Source organism: Electrona antarctica, assembly GCF_951216825.1.
Source record: "Electrona antarctica genome assembly, chromosome: 4".
NCBI classification, from domain to species: Eukaryota; Metazoa; Chordata; class Actinopteri; order Myctophiformes; family Myctophidae; genus Electrona; species Electrona antarctica.
This window is the reverse complement of record NC_136809.1, coordinates 25,157,315-25,170,813: the sequence shown is the minus strand read 5'-3', so window position 1 is coordinate 25,170,813 and position 13,499 is coordinate 25,157,315. Positions and strand designations below refer to the sequence as shown.

The window sequence follows — 13,499 nt, the reverse complement described above, 5'->3', positions numbered from 1 at the left end:
TCTGTTGTCCATGTATTTGTACCCTCTTCCTCTCAGAATTACAAAAGCTCTTTTAAGCCACCTGCACGTTCATATTGAACTTAATTATACGGTATATCGTTTATGAACAGCTAATTCAGTTATTTGTGCCTTTGCATTGCTGCGTGTGTGTGTGTGTGTGTGTGTGTGTGTGTGTGTGTGTGTGTGTGTGTGTGTGTGTGTGTGTGTGTGCGTGTGCGTGTGCGCACACGCGCGCGCACGCGTGCGTCAAGTCAAGTGGCCGTCTTTGACGTCCTCTTCACGCTGGTTACGACGACCCCAGTCTTTTACGCTTCTTGATTACTTTTTTGCCTCTTTTCTGTTTTTGCCAATGTGCAACTCAGAAGGAGCATGTGCATTCTCCGGCAGTGGCAATGAGACGTGGCTGGGAAGGTGGGTGGATTATGACAGCTCCGTTACGCAGCAGTGCCGGTCGGAAAATGCACTCGCTCTCCCTCGTGCAACTCCAACGGCGTCTTCCCATGACCCCACTTTGGACCGCAACCCATAGTTTGAGAACTGCTGTTTTAGAAGAAAATGGTAATCAATTATTTCACACAAAAGGTGCTTTGTTCGGCCACAATCCATTCCAGATATCATTTCATGTGAATAGTTGGAGCACTGAAGGTGAGAAAAAGGTACCTTTTGTGTGTGCGGGGAGGCAGGCTGTAGGACAATGGAAGAGGGAGAAATCATTACGGGCATCCAAAGGAGAAACGTGACATTTTAATTTTAAAACTCTGATCGCTTCAGTTCTTCTCATTTTGACTTAACAAAACAGTAAAAGGGAGGGATTGATCTTGTTGGGACCGAAGGTCGCAGTTAACTATATGAAACCTTGTCACGTCACATCATGTCACTCACAATCCCCAGACATTTTTGAGGGCCTCTCCTATACACAGGTTTAATGTTTGTCTTTAGTTAGTTTGTTTTGTTTTGAAAAAATGTACGTCATAATGTGTCATTTACGTCATATTGTCTCTTTATTGTTAATGGCATTTAATGTTTGTGTTTGCACTGTTTGTTTTTTGTTTGTTTTATGGTAATATTATTGTACGATTGTATGAAAGATAGATTTCACGTGATCTGATTTGATTTAACAGCCAAGTATGTTTGACTATTTTCTTCCATGTGGAATCTAAATGAAGACTAAATGTGACTTGAATATTTATGCATTGTTTTCATTTTTACATTTTTACATACAGTTTTGAAATGTACCGGATGACAGATTCCTATAGTTTCTTAACCTATTTTTAAGTATTTTTAAAGGGTTATTTTTTGCATGTTTTTGCTGTATTTTTATAGGCCTATGAGAGTTTAAAGATGGCAGGGAGGAGGGAGTGCATGGAGTCATATGGGAGTTGGATTCAAACTCAGTTCTTCTTCGCAACAAACCTGTTGTTTACTAACTGCAGAGGGAAGTCACAAGATGAGTTGAGGCCAAATCATATTATATGTAAACAGTTAAATTTGAAGCTAGCCTGCTATGTTGTGAAAGAGACGTGCTTGTGTTGTGTTAAGAATTTCAGGAGCACATTTTAGAAAGCAACGGTGCATGAAATCGACTTTGTGTAGCTCAAAGCGTCCTTGTTTTTATGCTTACATTATGTTAACTGTTGCCATGTTTTCCAGTACTTATGTCACAAAGGGATACTATCTCACCAAACTCCAGTACATCTCTGCTCGACTGGGCAGCTATGGGTTTAAACCATTCAGTGACAAACAGAGCCAAACCGTGTACAAATGAAAATGCAATTGGAACAGTTATTAACCGTTCTCAGAACTCTATGCAGTGGAAAAGGGCCCTTTGTCTGTGTGCCAAGCCCCTCTCACAAAGGCGTTTATTATAGAAAAGTCTTTGTGAGCTATCTCTGTTCCTTCCAGCTATGTCTCGGGACTAGTCAGAATGTCGCACGCACCTGCAACAGATATATGGGAAAAGTTGGAGGATTAGATCCGCTATGCTCAATTATATTGAATTTCTGCAGAGTCTAGAGGTCATGTACCCATACAGTACACACAGACAGTGTCCTCACAGCTGAGTGTTATTGGAGTCTTGACAGCAATATCCATTATACGGTAAACACACACACACACACACACACACACACACACACACACACACACACACACACACACACACACACACACACACACACACACACACACACACCATCATTTTACAGGAGCTGTTATGCAGAGTTTTAAAAGAGCTCTATTTTTTTTACTCATCCTCTCCCTAGAAAATCTGTCCTGGAGTTGTTTTACAGATTCCTTTCATCCTTTCAGATCAAAAAAGTGTAAGAACCTCTTTTGTCTCTGCTAAGCATTTTTCTTCAGACTTGCATTTTATTAAAGGCAGATGTATTGAAGGAATACCTGCACCGGGATTCATCTCCAGGGACTTGGAGATCCTGTCTGGTATGTCTGGAAGAATTAAAAAAGACTTAGGTGTTCCTTCCTATTTAGAAAGAGAAAATGTTGCTTTGGAAAACCTATAGGACACACCCCCCCCAAAAACATCTTTCCCTCAACAACATACAATGATCATTCAGCAACTCCTGGGGTTTGGAGCACATTGATTGACATTGATTTGGGGCAAGTCCAAGGCTGTCTGGTTTAGAACAAAACAACATATTGAATCATGTGGATCTCACCACATGGGAGACCAGCGTGGATCTTAGACTTCATGTGGTCAGCCTGTGATGTCAGTTGCCTGACAGTTGTCTATGATGTATGATCTGAAATTTGGGCAAGGTTAGGTTTCAGCCCACTCCCAGACCATTGACTTCTATTATAACATTAAAGCTAAATATTTTAAAAAGTATAAAACACAAAAAACAAAGAAAGAAAAAAGATTTCTGATGATCATTATAGATTGGAATAGCTAGAGGTTCAGGCCACTACATGGACCTCACAGCCCATATACGGTATGGATATCTCTGTTGCTGTCAGTCCTGCATGATGCCATGATGTAATAGTATATAGTCACTAGTAGTATATAGTCACATATAGGCAGGCAGGCAGGCAGGCAGGCAGGCAGAGAGAAAAAGCAAGGAGATGCAGGAAAATGGAAAATTGCTTAGATTTCATCTAACATTTCTGGCAGTCTCTGGAACGTTGCCATAAGCAAATTTTCCCACCCCGCGACCGAACAGTTAAGAAGTGCAAATATGACCAGGGCGCGTGAAATACAGTGCCGCCGCTATGTCCTGCCTTGTTCGCCCGTCTCTGCCAAGATAATGAATAATAAATGTCCTCATAGATTGCAAATTAACATTGTGGCCTGATAAGCAGGCTTCAATTTGAATATGGATTGACATTTTGAATCCTTGGCTTATGCGATTTTCAACATGTTAATACATTTAGCTGAAAAGACTTTCTGTATTTGTTAGTTGGTGGTGGTTTGAGCATTTTCATCCTTGTAAGAATCTTATGTCTCTGCGTACAATGTTGTTTATCATAGAACATATTGTAGTTCGGAACTACACAATTATGATAAAAAACATTATTCCATAGGAACAGTCTCTTCTCAGGCAATTACCTACAGCACTTTGACTTCTGCCATTATTGACTCACAGTAATTAAAGACATTGTGTGAATATGAATAGGCAATTTACTGCTAATGTATGACTATAAAGTACGTGTGGTAGGCCAGGGGTTCTCAACCTGGGGGTCGCGACCCCTCGGGGGGGGGGGGGGGGGTCGCCAAATTATTATTATTATTACTATTTTGCTACTGAATGGCTGGAAAATGGAAATTAAGAGTTTACATACACATAGCACATGCATAAGCTTTCCTTAAAGATGGAGTGCCATGATTTTTCATGTGTTTATCAGGTGACAGTAGCCTACTTCATTACAATTTACAATTTAGGCATTTAGCAGATGCTCTTCATCCAGAGCGACTTACATTAAGCAAGAACAAAAAAGCATGGGAATACATCACATATATAAAAAGCATTTATCATGAAACATGCGTAAGCTAAGAACGTAACAGTGGAATATCTATATAATGACACTATACATATAAACTATACTATGCTATACTATGACGTGCTATGACTACATACAATGCAATTATAGTGCTGTCTACATAACATGCTATAAGTCTGTATCAAATGCTATCTAAGTCTACAAGAATTCTATCTAAGGGGGTAGGGTAGGTGCTATGGGCCATGATGGTCTGAAAAGGTGGGTTTTCAGACTACGGCGGAAGATTGGGAGTGATGCTGCAGTTCTGACTGCAACAGGAAGTGCATTCCACAGTTTTGGAGCCAGAAGGGAGAAGAGTTTGGGACGTGTGGAGCGTTGTCCCTGCATTTTTAGTGAGGGTACTTCCAGCTTCCCTGCATTGGCTGATCTGAGTCCGCGGGAGGGTTTGTAGGGTTCAATCATACTTGCAAGATATGGGGGAGCCATACCTTTGGTTGCTTTGAATGCCAGCATCAGAGTTTTGTATTCTGTGCGGGCAGCGACCGGGAGTCAGTGGAGGGAGCGGAGCAGGGGGGAGACATGTGAGAATTTTGGCTGGTTGAAGACCAAGCGAGCTGTGGCATTTTGGATCAGTTGGAGAGGCTTAAGTGCACATGCCGGTAGGCCAGTAAGGAGGGAGTTACAATAGTCGAGTTTTGACAAGACTGTTGTCTGGATTAGGAGCTGGGCTGATTCCTGGGTGAGGAACGGTCTAATTCGTCGTACTGTATGTTATAGAGTGTGAACCTACAGGATCGAGTGACAGCTGTGATGTGAGTTTTGAACGAGAGCTGACTGTCCAGGACAACACCAAGGTTCATTAGACCCCTTGGTGTGGTTATGTGCAATGATGTCTTCCCTTTGTATTTAGGGTTTCTTCCTGGAGGCTGAAACCTTAACAGTCAAACGTGCCAATGAAAAAACAGTCATATAGTGACATCACAATATCATCCCCTCCCCTAACGCCTCTCCCTTTATCATACAACAACAGCTGTGGGTGCGGCTTCAGTTCAGGTGGATCACCACCCACCAGGCAAACCAGGCATACTTAATGAACTGGTGGGTGTGTACAGAAAAAAAGAAAAGAAAAAAAAAGAATCTTCCTCCTTATAATAATACCTGATCATGTTTTAGGGTGGAAAACAATCATGGCACTCCATCTTTAATGATTATATCTGGTTTCAGTATTTATTTATGATGTATTTTTGCAAGACATGGACACACACACACACACACACACACACACACACACACACACACACACACACACACACACACACACACACACACACACACACACACACACAGAGAGAGAGGCCAGGGGTATAGGGCTTGTTAAGTACAGTACATTACAGCACCACTCACTTCAGACTGTTCTGATTTGAATTATAATCAGGCACTGTAACCAACACTATTATGTGTTTTGTCAATAAACAATACAAATGATATTATATAGTTTTGTAATTGTACTGTAGGATAGATAGTACAGTAAAGAAGGGTTGTTGTGAAAATCTATTGCGGAGATAATGCTGAGACACAGATGGCATGTCTCTCTGTTTACCCCATGTGCAATCAAACAAATGGGATATTTATATATCAAAATGTGTGTTTTTGTTTTACTGTAGGAGCTACAGGAAGGGGATTTCCTTCGTTCCATTGATCGATGTGCGCTAGAGTACTAATGTCCAGTCCAGCCCCTAAAACTACTAGTTGTCATGGGGCAGGTGTGTCAAAAATGTATTTTCAACACACATGAACTATTTACAATACAGAGACACACATAATATTCATACAGCTCCTGTATCTGCTCCTTGATGGCCGGGAAGTTTAATCTAGAAGATCTTTGGTACAGTAGGTGTGACAAAACATCTATCCACAAGGGAAGCGCAGCTTTGAAGTGATTCTGTATGTTGCAAGAACCTCAGCCAAGTACTGCCAGTACTGCACTGCCCGTACTTCAAACTTCATTGAAGTTTCCCTGCAGAGTCAGTATAGCTTGGCGTCAAGTGAAATAGAGAAAGCGGATAAACTGACAGCGAGTTAATTAATATGCAAATTAGCCTGCAGTAGATGGGAGAAATATGCTAGTTGTATTATTGAAATATTCATAACATTTCTCACCTTGATTTCAGGTCAGTGATCCCTATAGAGCACAGATGACGTCGTAGCAGTTTCTAGTGCTTTGTTCAGACTGCAGGCAAATCTTTTTATTTTGTCCTCAAATACGATCTTTAGGACTGACTACCTAGTACAATCTTATTGGAATATGGTCAAATCAAACTTGTGTATTCAGGCAGACGTTGTTTACCTACCTGCATTGGTTGCTGTGGTAACATTCTATGTAATGGCATAGGCGTAAGTAATTACTCTGCATACGCTGGTGTGTGCGTGTGGTGCGTGCCTGTGTGTACTGTATACATGTGTCTCAACGCTCAGCCAAGTAAAATTCTCTCCCCCACACTCCCCACCCCCGATACCTCCCGTTTCTGCAGTCTCTCAAGAAGAATCCGTTCTCCCTCCACCACAAAGGAGGGGGAAGCAGCAGCAGGAAGGAGGGTTGGGGCGGTGTATATTTGCGTGTCAAATATGCAACAATCTTTTTCCTTTTGGAAAATAGAACTCTCAGCTCATGTGCTTTGTTAGAACACATTTTGTTGTGGTAATAGAATTGCTTACTGTGAGCCAACTCAATTATTATTGAGGGCTCTTGTTGTCTTGTTTTCTTCGTGCGGCAGTGGGCGGTCAGCGAAGGTGAGCCTCCTCGCCTCGGTGGCGGCTTCGACATACAGTGACTCATTGAATTTGAATTTGAGATCAAAGGAGGCGCACCCCATCAGACGAGTGGCTCTGGCACAAGAGTAATTGAATTGTTTGTTGTGTGTTAGTTGTTTTCTTTTTCCTTTTTTTGCCTCACACAGCTCACAGCCCACGATATCAGCACTGCAGAGGCAGTAATGGAGGCTAGAGCGGCTTTGTTGCTGAAGTAGAAGTAGTAGATTTTCTCCTTGTTTCTCCCCTTCCATTCATCCTATGTAAACAGCTTCCCTGTTCTCAACTCTCACAACTTACCTCGTTGGTTCCACCTGTTATTGTGTGCAGCTCCCTCTCTGCCATCATTCTGTCTCTCTCTCTTTCTACAATGTTCTCACTGACTCTACCTCTCTTGTGTTCTCTTTCTCTTCCTCCACATCAACTCGTTCTCTATGTGTGTCTCACTAGCCGTGTCTAGCCGGTCTCTCTCTCTCTCTCACTGTCTCTATCTCTGTGGAGTGAAAAGAAAAGAATGAATATATTGTCTGCACTGATTACTGAAGGTTCCGGAAGAGTGCTAGAATTGGTTGTAGCTACGGTAGATTGATTGACTGTTTTCCGCTTAAGAGGATTGGTGGCAGCTGCACGTGATGTTCAGCAGTCCTAACTCCTAATAAAGAAAACCATCTTCCAACTTTCACTGTTGAAGACAGAACCCTATTCTCTCTCTCTCTCTCTCTCTCTCTCTCTCTCTCTCTCTCTCTATCACGTTCTCCCTCTATTTACCACTTCCTTTCCTGCTCTCTCATTCTTCCATTTACTCTCCACCTCTATCCTACACTTTTCACTTTTCACCCTTAACTTCATCTTCTGCTTTATTCCTATTTCCTACTATCTCTCATCTCTATCATCCCCCCCCCCCCCCCTCTTTCTCCCCGTTACCCCAACAGACGGAGCAGTTTGTCCATGCACTCAAAGACGAGCTGGTGAAGAGTGCTCTGCTGGCTCTGCATGCCGCACGGCCTGGCTACGTGTCCAAGACCCAGAACCAGCCCACGGCCCAACCCCAGACGGGTCACCTCCAGCAGGGTCACCAGAGCCCCAATTCGGCCAGTACCCACAATCAGCACCAAAGCCCCGTCCACAACCTCCCGGGCCACAGTCCAGCCACATCGGTCACCGAAGCCCCGGTGTGCAACAACGTGGAAGGGTCAGAGGTCACGAGCCACGGGGAAAGGACTGGTGCGCCACTCTCTCCCCCTTTATCGTCACTGACGTGCCAGGACTTTATCCCACACCAGAAAGAGTATGACGAGGAGGAATGGGCAAGTGATGGCCATGTTTATCTCTTTTCACATCTGTAATGAAGAGTATGCTGCATCAGTCGTTCTCAAAGTGGGGTTTGGGGACCCTTGGGGGGAGGGGTTTTCAGGGGATTCCTAACAATTTGTCAATATAGCATCCATATCAGTTTAACCCGTGTTTTGAGCTTGTAGATCTGCTTTTTTGGTGGGGGAGGGGGGGGGGGGTGTAATACCTACTGTAGGTAGCTGATTTGCACTCAAACCTGACACAAATTCCACCCATTTGCTCATGCTACCAAGAAGTTGTGTTGGTGAAATGACCACACAAGCATGATCACACAATGTGGTTTTCTATTCAGAGAGATGAGCGCTTATCCAAAAATAATGAGCATCTGTTACCAAGTGCTTGTGTGTGTGTGTGTGTGTGTGTGTGTGTGTGTGTGTGTGTGACAGTGTGTGTGTGTGTGTGTGTGTGTGTGTGTGTGTGTGTGTGTGTGTGTGTGTGTGTGTGTGTGTGTGTGTGTGTGTGTGTGTGTGTGTGTGTGTGTGTGTGTGTGTGTGTGTGCGCGCGCGCAAGGAGTGGGGTACATTTGCGATGTGTAACAGCAGGAGCCACAACCACTGCAGAGTAATTATCTTGTGGATGTTTCTCAACTGTTGTGAGATGTTTGAAAACCTCACCTCTGAGAGCAAGCAAGAGACCCAAATTCACTCCAACACACACGCGCACGCACGCGCACACACACACTCGTGCATGGACAGACACACTAAAATTCCAAATCTGGGATAGAGACCAAAAAAGAGTCGCAACGCTTTGAGGGGAATCTGAGAATAAATGACTCCCAGTTCCCACAAAATCTCTGACACAGAGGACGTTGAAAGGATACAGTTTGATGAGAGACAGTCTGAGAAATGAACTGAAGGGAGAGAGACGCACAGAGATGCTGGCATGCCGAGTTGCCCGGAGGTGACTGCTGACTTTGTGTGTCTCCTGTAGGACAGAGTGTGGGCCAGTGTGGCCAAGAGTCTCAACTGTGTCATTGCCATGGTGGATAAACTCCAGGAGCAAGACAACGGTAGGAGGGAACCAATCACAGAGCAGAAACTGGCCGATGTCATCACTTCCCACAACCCTGGTAAATAAATATTTTAAAGGAGTACGTAGTTCACCCAAAACAATAACATATTCTCTATCAATTACACACACCATGAAGCCTTGATGTCATGGAGGTTTTTTGTCTTTATCGCATTCCTAAGCCAATAATTTGATGACCAAAGAGTCTCCATTGAGTCTCCTCTGCCTGTCATCAAATTATTGGCTTAGGAATGCGACAAAAAAAGACTATGAATTCAAGGCTTCAGTCTGGTTTGGACATCTGCATTTAGTATATATGCTAATGTTTAATTTTGTAATGTCTGTATAGTTTCTTGGTTTTTGACTACAAATGGAAAGTAGCTTTCGCTAAATCAGGTGTATGTATTACACTTGTCTTGTGTTCATCAATCTTCTCTGTCCAGACCACAAACAAATAGATAAAGTAAAGTAATTCTTCCCTGCTAGCGCTTAGCAACAATAAAATTGGCTTGCTCTTGCTCAGCTCAATATGTTGGAAAAAAAGCTTAGCTGTCCCTCTGACGTTGCAGATTGTCTGAATTCACAGTGTTCTTTAAATTCTGAACATTACACTAGCATTAGTTTGTGATATGTGTTTTGTAGCCCATCTGGCTGTGAGTAAATTAATACCCCACCACCACCCAAAATCTCTGTAGTCCCTGCATTATTTGCAGAAATGTTCTTGTCTTTGCCAGAGAAGATGATGAAAGCTATATTTAATATGCAGAACCAGTAACTATTGACCACAGCAACAATAGCAGCAACAAGCAGCAACAATACGTTTAATCAGTTTCAAGTCCAACTGTATGTCACACATCTTGCTACATGTTAATGATTTATTTGGTATACGGTACTTTTCTTTTTTAGAGAATAGCTATCTTATCTCTAAATCACTGCAGTGCGCTACTGAACACAGAACTGAAATTGCTGCCAGTCTTTATTCACACAAAGTTGATGACCTGGTTCACATAAAGGTTGCTCTATTCTTTTAATGTCAATGATCAAATGTTTTTTATCAATGTGGAACACTGAACACTCCCCTGAATGTCACCCGGGGAGTCTATTGCCCCCCTCCTTTGTTCCCGCTACTCCAAATATCTTAGACTGGAAATAACTGATTACAAGCTCACAACATATTGCGTTGTGAGTGATGCAATGTGAGCTTGTAGGTCTGCTATTTTTGCTGAATGTTTGTTCCCGGATGTGTTCATGTGTTAAATAATTCTAAATGTTCCAGACCACCTTGGAAGCATTCCATCATTTTTACAACAATAGTAGAAAAGGGAACAAGAATTCTTCGGTCTTTGCCAAAAATAAAAAACGGATGAAAAACATATTTGATATACAAGACGAGCCACTTTTGACCACAGACTGCCCAATCCTCATTTTTTCCCAAAGACATCTCGCCTCAACCTCATGCCCAGGCTGTGGGGCAGGCACCTGAAAGTTCCTGTCTGCCAACTGGCATTACACCAAGCATGGGAAGGCAGACAGATTTTCAATGCAGTGTTTATACATACTTTTGTATGTCTCTGTGTGCATAATGAGTGGTTAATCAATCAAAAATGTATGTATAGGCCATAGCACTTTTCATACAATTGAATGCAATACAAAGTGTTTCACATAATGATATACTGATCAAACTAAACGAGAAGCATGAGATCAAAAACTGCATAGACCAATGCAAAACACAATGTACACATGAAGTCAAATAAATTGTGAAAAGAAAAGTTTATTTATTATTATTATAACTGTTATTGCAGTTAAGAACTAAGTGATAGAAGCGGAAATTAAACAATAACACTAAAATAGAAAATAGGGGAGGTTCAAATCTAGGCCTAACAGACTGTGAACACCCTAGTTAAAGGATAAATGCATGTGTTTTAAATAAGCGTTTAATAACAATATCAACATTATCAGCTATGTTCAGATACTCTGGGAGGCCATTCCAGTGGCTCTGATTTTAAAATTGGTGTAATTTGAGCTCTCTTTCTGGTCCTGTCAGTACGAGTTTTGTATTGATTGCATTGTACTTGGGCTAGTTTGTTTGTTTGTTTGGTGCAGACATAAGAGCATTACAGCAATCCAGCTTGCATGTGATAAAAGCATGCATTAGTCTCTCTGTGTTGGCTTCAGAGAGAAGCCGGAATGTTTCGGCCAAAAAGCATCTGCGAAATATGTGCATTTGTACCATTGCATGTGCCTACATCATCTGGCAGGCAAGTGCAAGGGCATCCAGTCCATGTAGACACATTGTGAGATAACAGCAGCTTTTATTAAGATGCTGCACAGACATACTGTAGAGCAAGTGGTCACCAGCTTGTCTAACGGAGTAATGAGAGATAGGAGAGGTTTATCGCTTAGACTTGATTGGTTGTTGAGCCGAGGTTGTTGTTGACAAGGCATTGTGTGGAGGTTTGGCTGTTTGGACAGGCAGGCTGCCAGAGGAGTTGACAGTTGGAGCATTCTGTCTTTTTAAATCCCATTGCCCCCCACCAGCACACGGCGTGTCACACGCGCGCACACACACGTGTGCGCACACGCACGCACGCACACACACACACACACACACACACACGCACGCACGCACGCACGCACGCACGCACGCACGCACGCACGCACACACACACACACACACACACACACACACACACACACACACACACACACACACACACACACACACACACACACACACACACACACACACACACACACACACCACCCCATCCCATTCCCCGCACAGAGTGAGGTGGTATTTGCAAAATAAGATAAGACGTGACTGTTTTGACAGGGCAGGTCAAGGCAAATGTGGTGTACTAGTATGTGTTCCCTACTGTGTTTTCATGTGGAATACTGTGTAAGCTTCACACTTAAATGTGATTGAAGGTGAGAGCGAAAACATGTGGATTGGATAAAGTTAGCTTTTTTTTAATCTTTGGCTGCACACCTCCACCCCCATCAATATTCACTTGGCACTCTGTGCATGCACAAAGCACTGCACGCACACACTGTCATCTCTCCCAGAATGCTGTATGGATTTCACCATGGGGAGAGCAGCACATTACCTAGGCAATACTGCCCCCTGTTGTTAGTGGAATCGTTCAGACACCGGTGTTCAAACTTGATTTATTGCAGTTAATGTATATAAAGTAAAATCAAGTTTATCTGTGGTCCTGAACTCAATTAGCCAAAATCCCTCTGTCCACTTTTGTTTACCAACCATCAGGTTGATAGAAACACACTGGCCTAGTGGCCTTCTGTGCCCCTGAGTGGAACAATGTCACTTTCTCTGAACTTAGTGGTTAACTCTGCATGCTATACGGTACTTACACATACAACAAATATTGTGAAAGTAGTAAAATCTTATAACATGATGCATTATTTGCAGGGTCATATCTGCCGATACCGATTTTGACCTTCAAACATTAGAAATAGCCCACACAAAACAAAACTGACTGAGTCATTGACAGCCACATTATTATTGAATCATCAATATCTGTGAAAATAATCTGTAATATTTTGAGACTGATCCGATACTGATATAGCATTTTTATTGTCGATATGGCCGATTTCGATATGCTACCGATTATATTGTGCACCACTAATTGTCATCTTTTATATTCCATAAAAAACCATAAAGAAAATAACTAGGAAAAACACTCACAGTCTATAAGCTATAACCACCTCAGTGGCGCGACTTATGGCACTATTACGACCAAAGATCAATTCCAATAGCCACACAAGGCTTTCAGAGCTATGGCTCTGAAGGCTATAGGGTGGTGTATATATACAATGCATGCCTTCCACTTTCACGTATCATACTGTAACAACCAGCTGGTGTTTTAGTTGTTAGAATGTCACTTAACAGCCTACTATTGTCACAAACTGGCTGAAGGTTCAGACAACCTGTAATTAAAGTTCAACAGACAGAAGGAATGGGCCAGATCAATGTCCAACATGTTGCTTTAAGTGCAGGATATTCATTCTTCCAGTGGTCTTTTAATTTTTTATTACAGTGTATTTGGGTCAATATCTTTCAAGCACTAAGCTCAACGTCCTCACGCCAAACCTGCCCAACAGATTTGACTGAATGTGCAGAATAGCACTGCAGGACTACATTCAGTATCTGTAAACTATGTCTTCTGTACGTGTCAAAACATATCAAGTCAAAACCTGACTGGACTGAGGGAGGGAGGGAGATGCATGCATATTTCACCCACACAATAATCTGGTTACCAAAACCTGAACACACCGATCAACACATTGTGAAGCACCATGTTTTCTGCTTACTGTAGAGGCCTACTAGTGACTAGTCCATACCTAGTTACTACAGG

The 13,499-nt window shown here is 42.5% G+C and overlaps 1 protein-coding gene across 5 annotated transcripts in view; it reads left to right on the top strand.

Annotated features, from left to right (window-relative positions):
- inpp4b (inositol polyphosphate-4-phosphatase type II B) overlaps window positions 1-13,499 on the top strand; it is a gene marked incomplete at its 3' end in the record, with an annotated part of 210,789 nt that overhangs the window by 176,038 nt on the left and 21,252 nt on the right. For all 5 annotated transcript variants that reach the window (XM_079499419.1, XM_079499418.1, XM_079499420.1 and 2 more), the window contains 2 exons: window positions 7,695-8,069; window positions 9,046-9,184. In XM_079499419.1, the coding sequence (XP_079355545.1) occupies window positions 7,695-8,069; window positions 9,046-9,184 (514 nt within the window). The remainder of the gene's footprint in view (window positions 1-7,694; window positions 8,070-9,045; window positions 9,185-13,499) is intronic.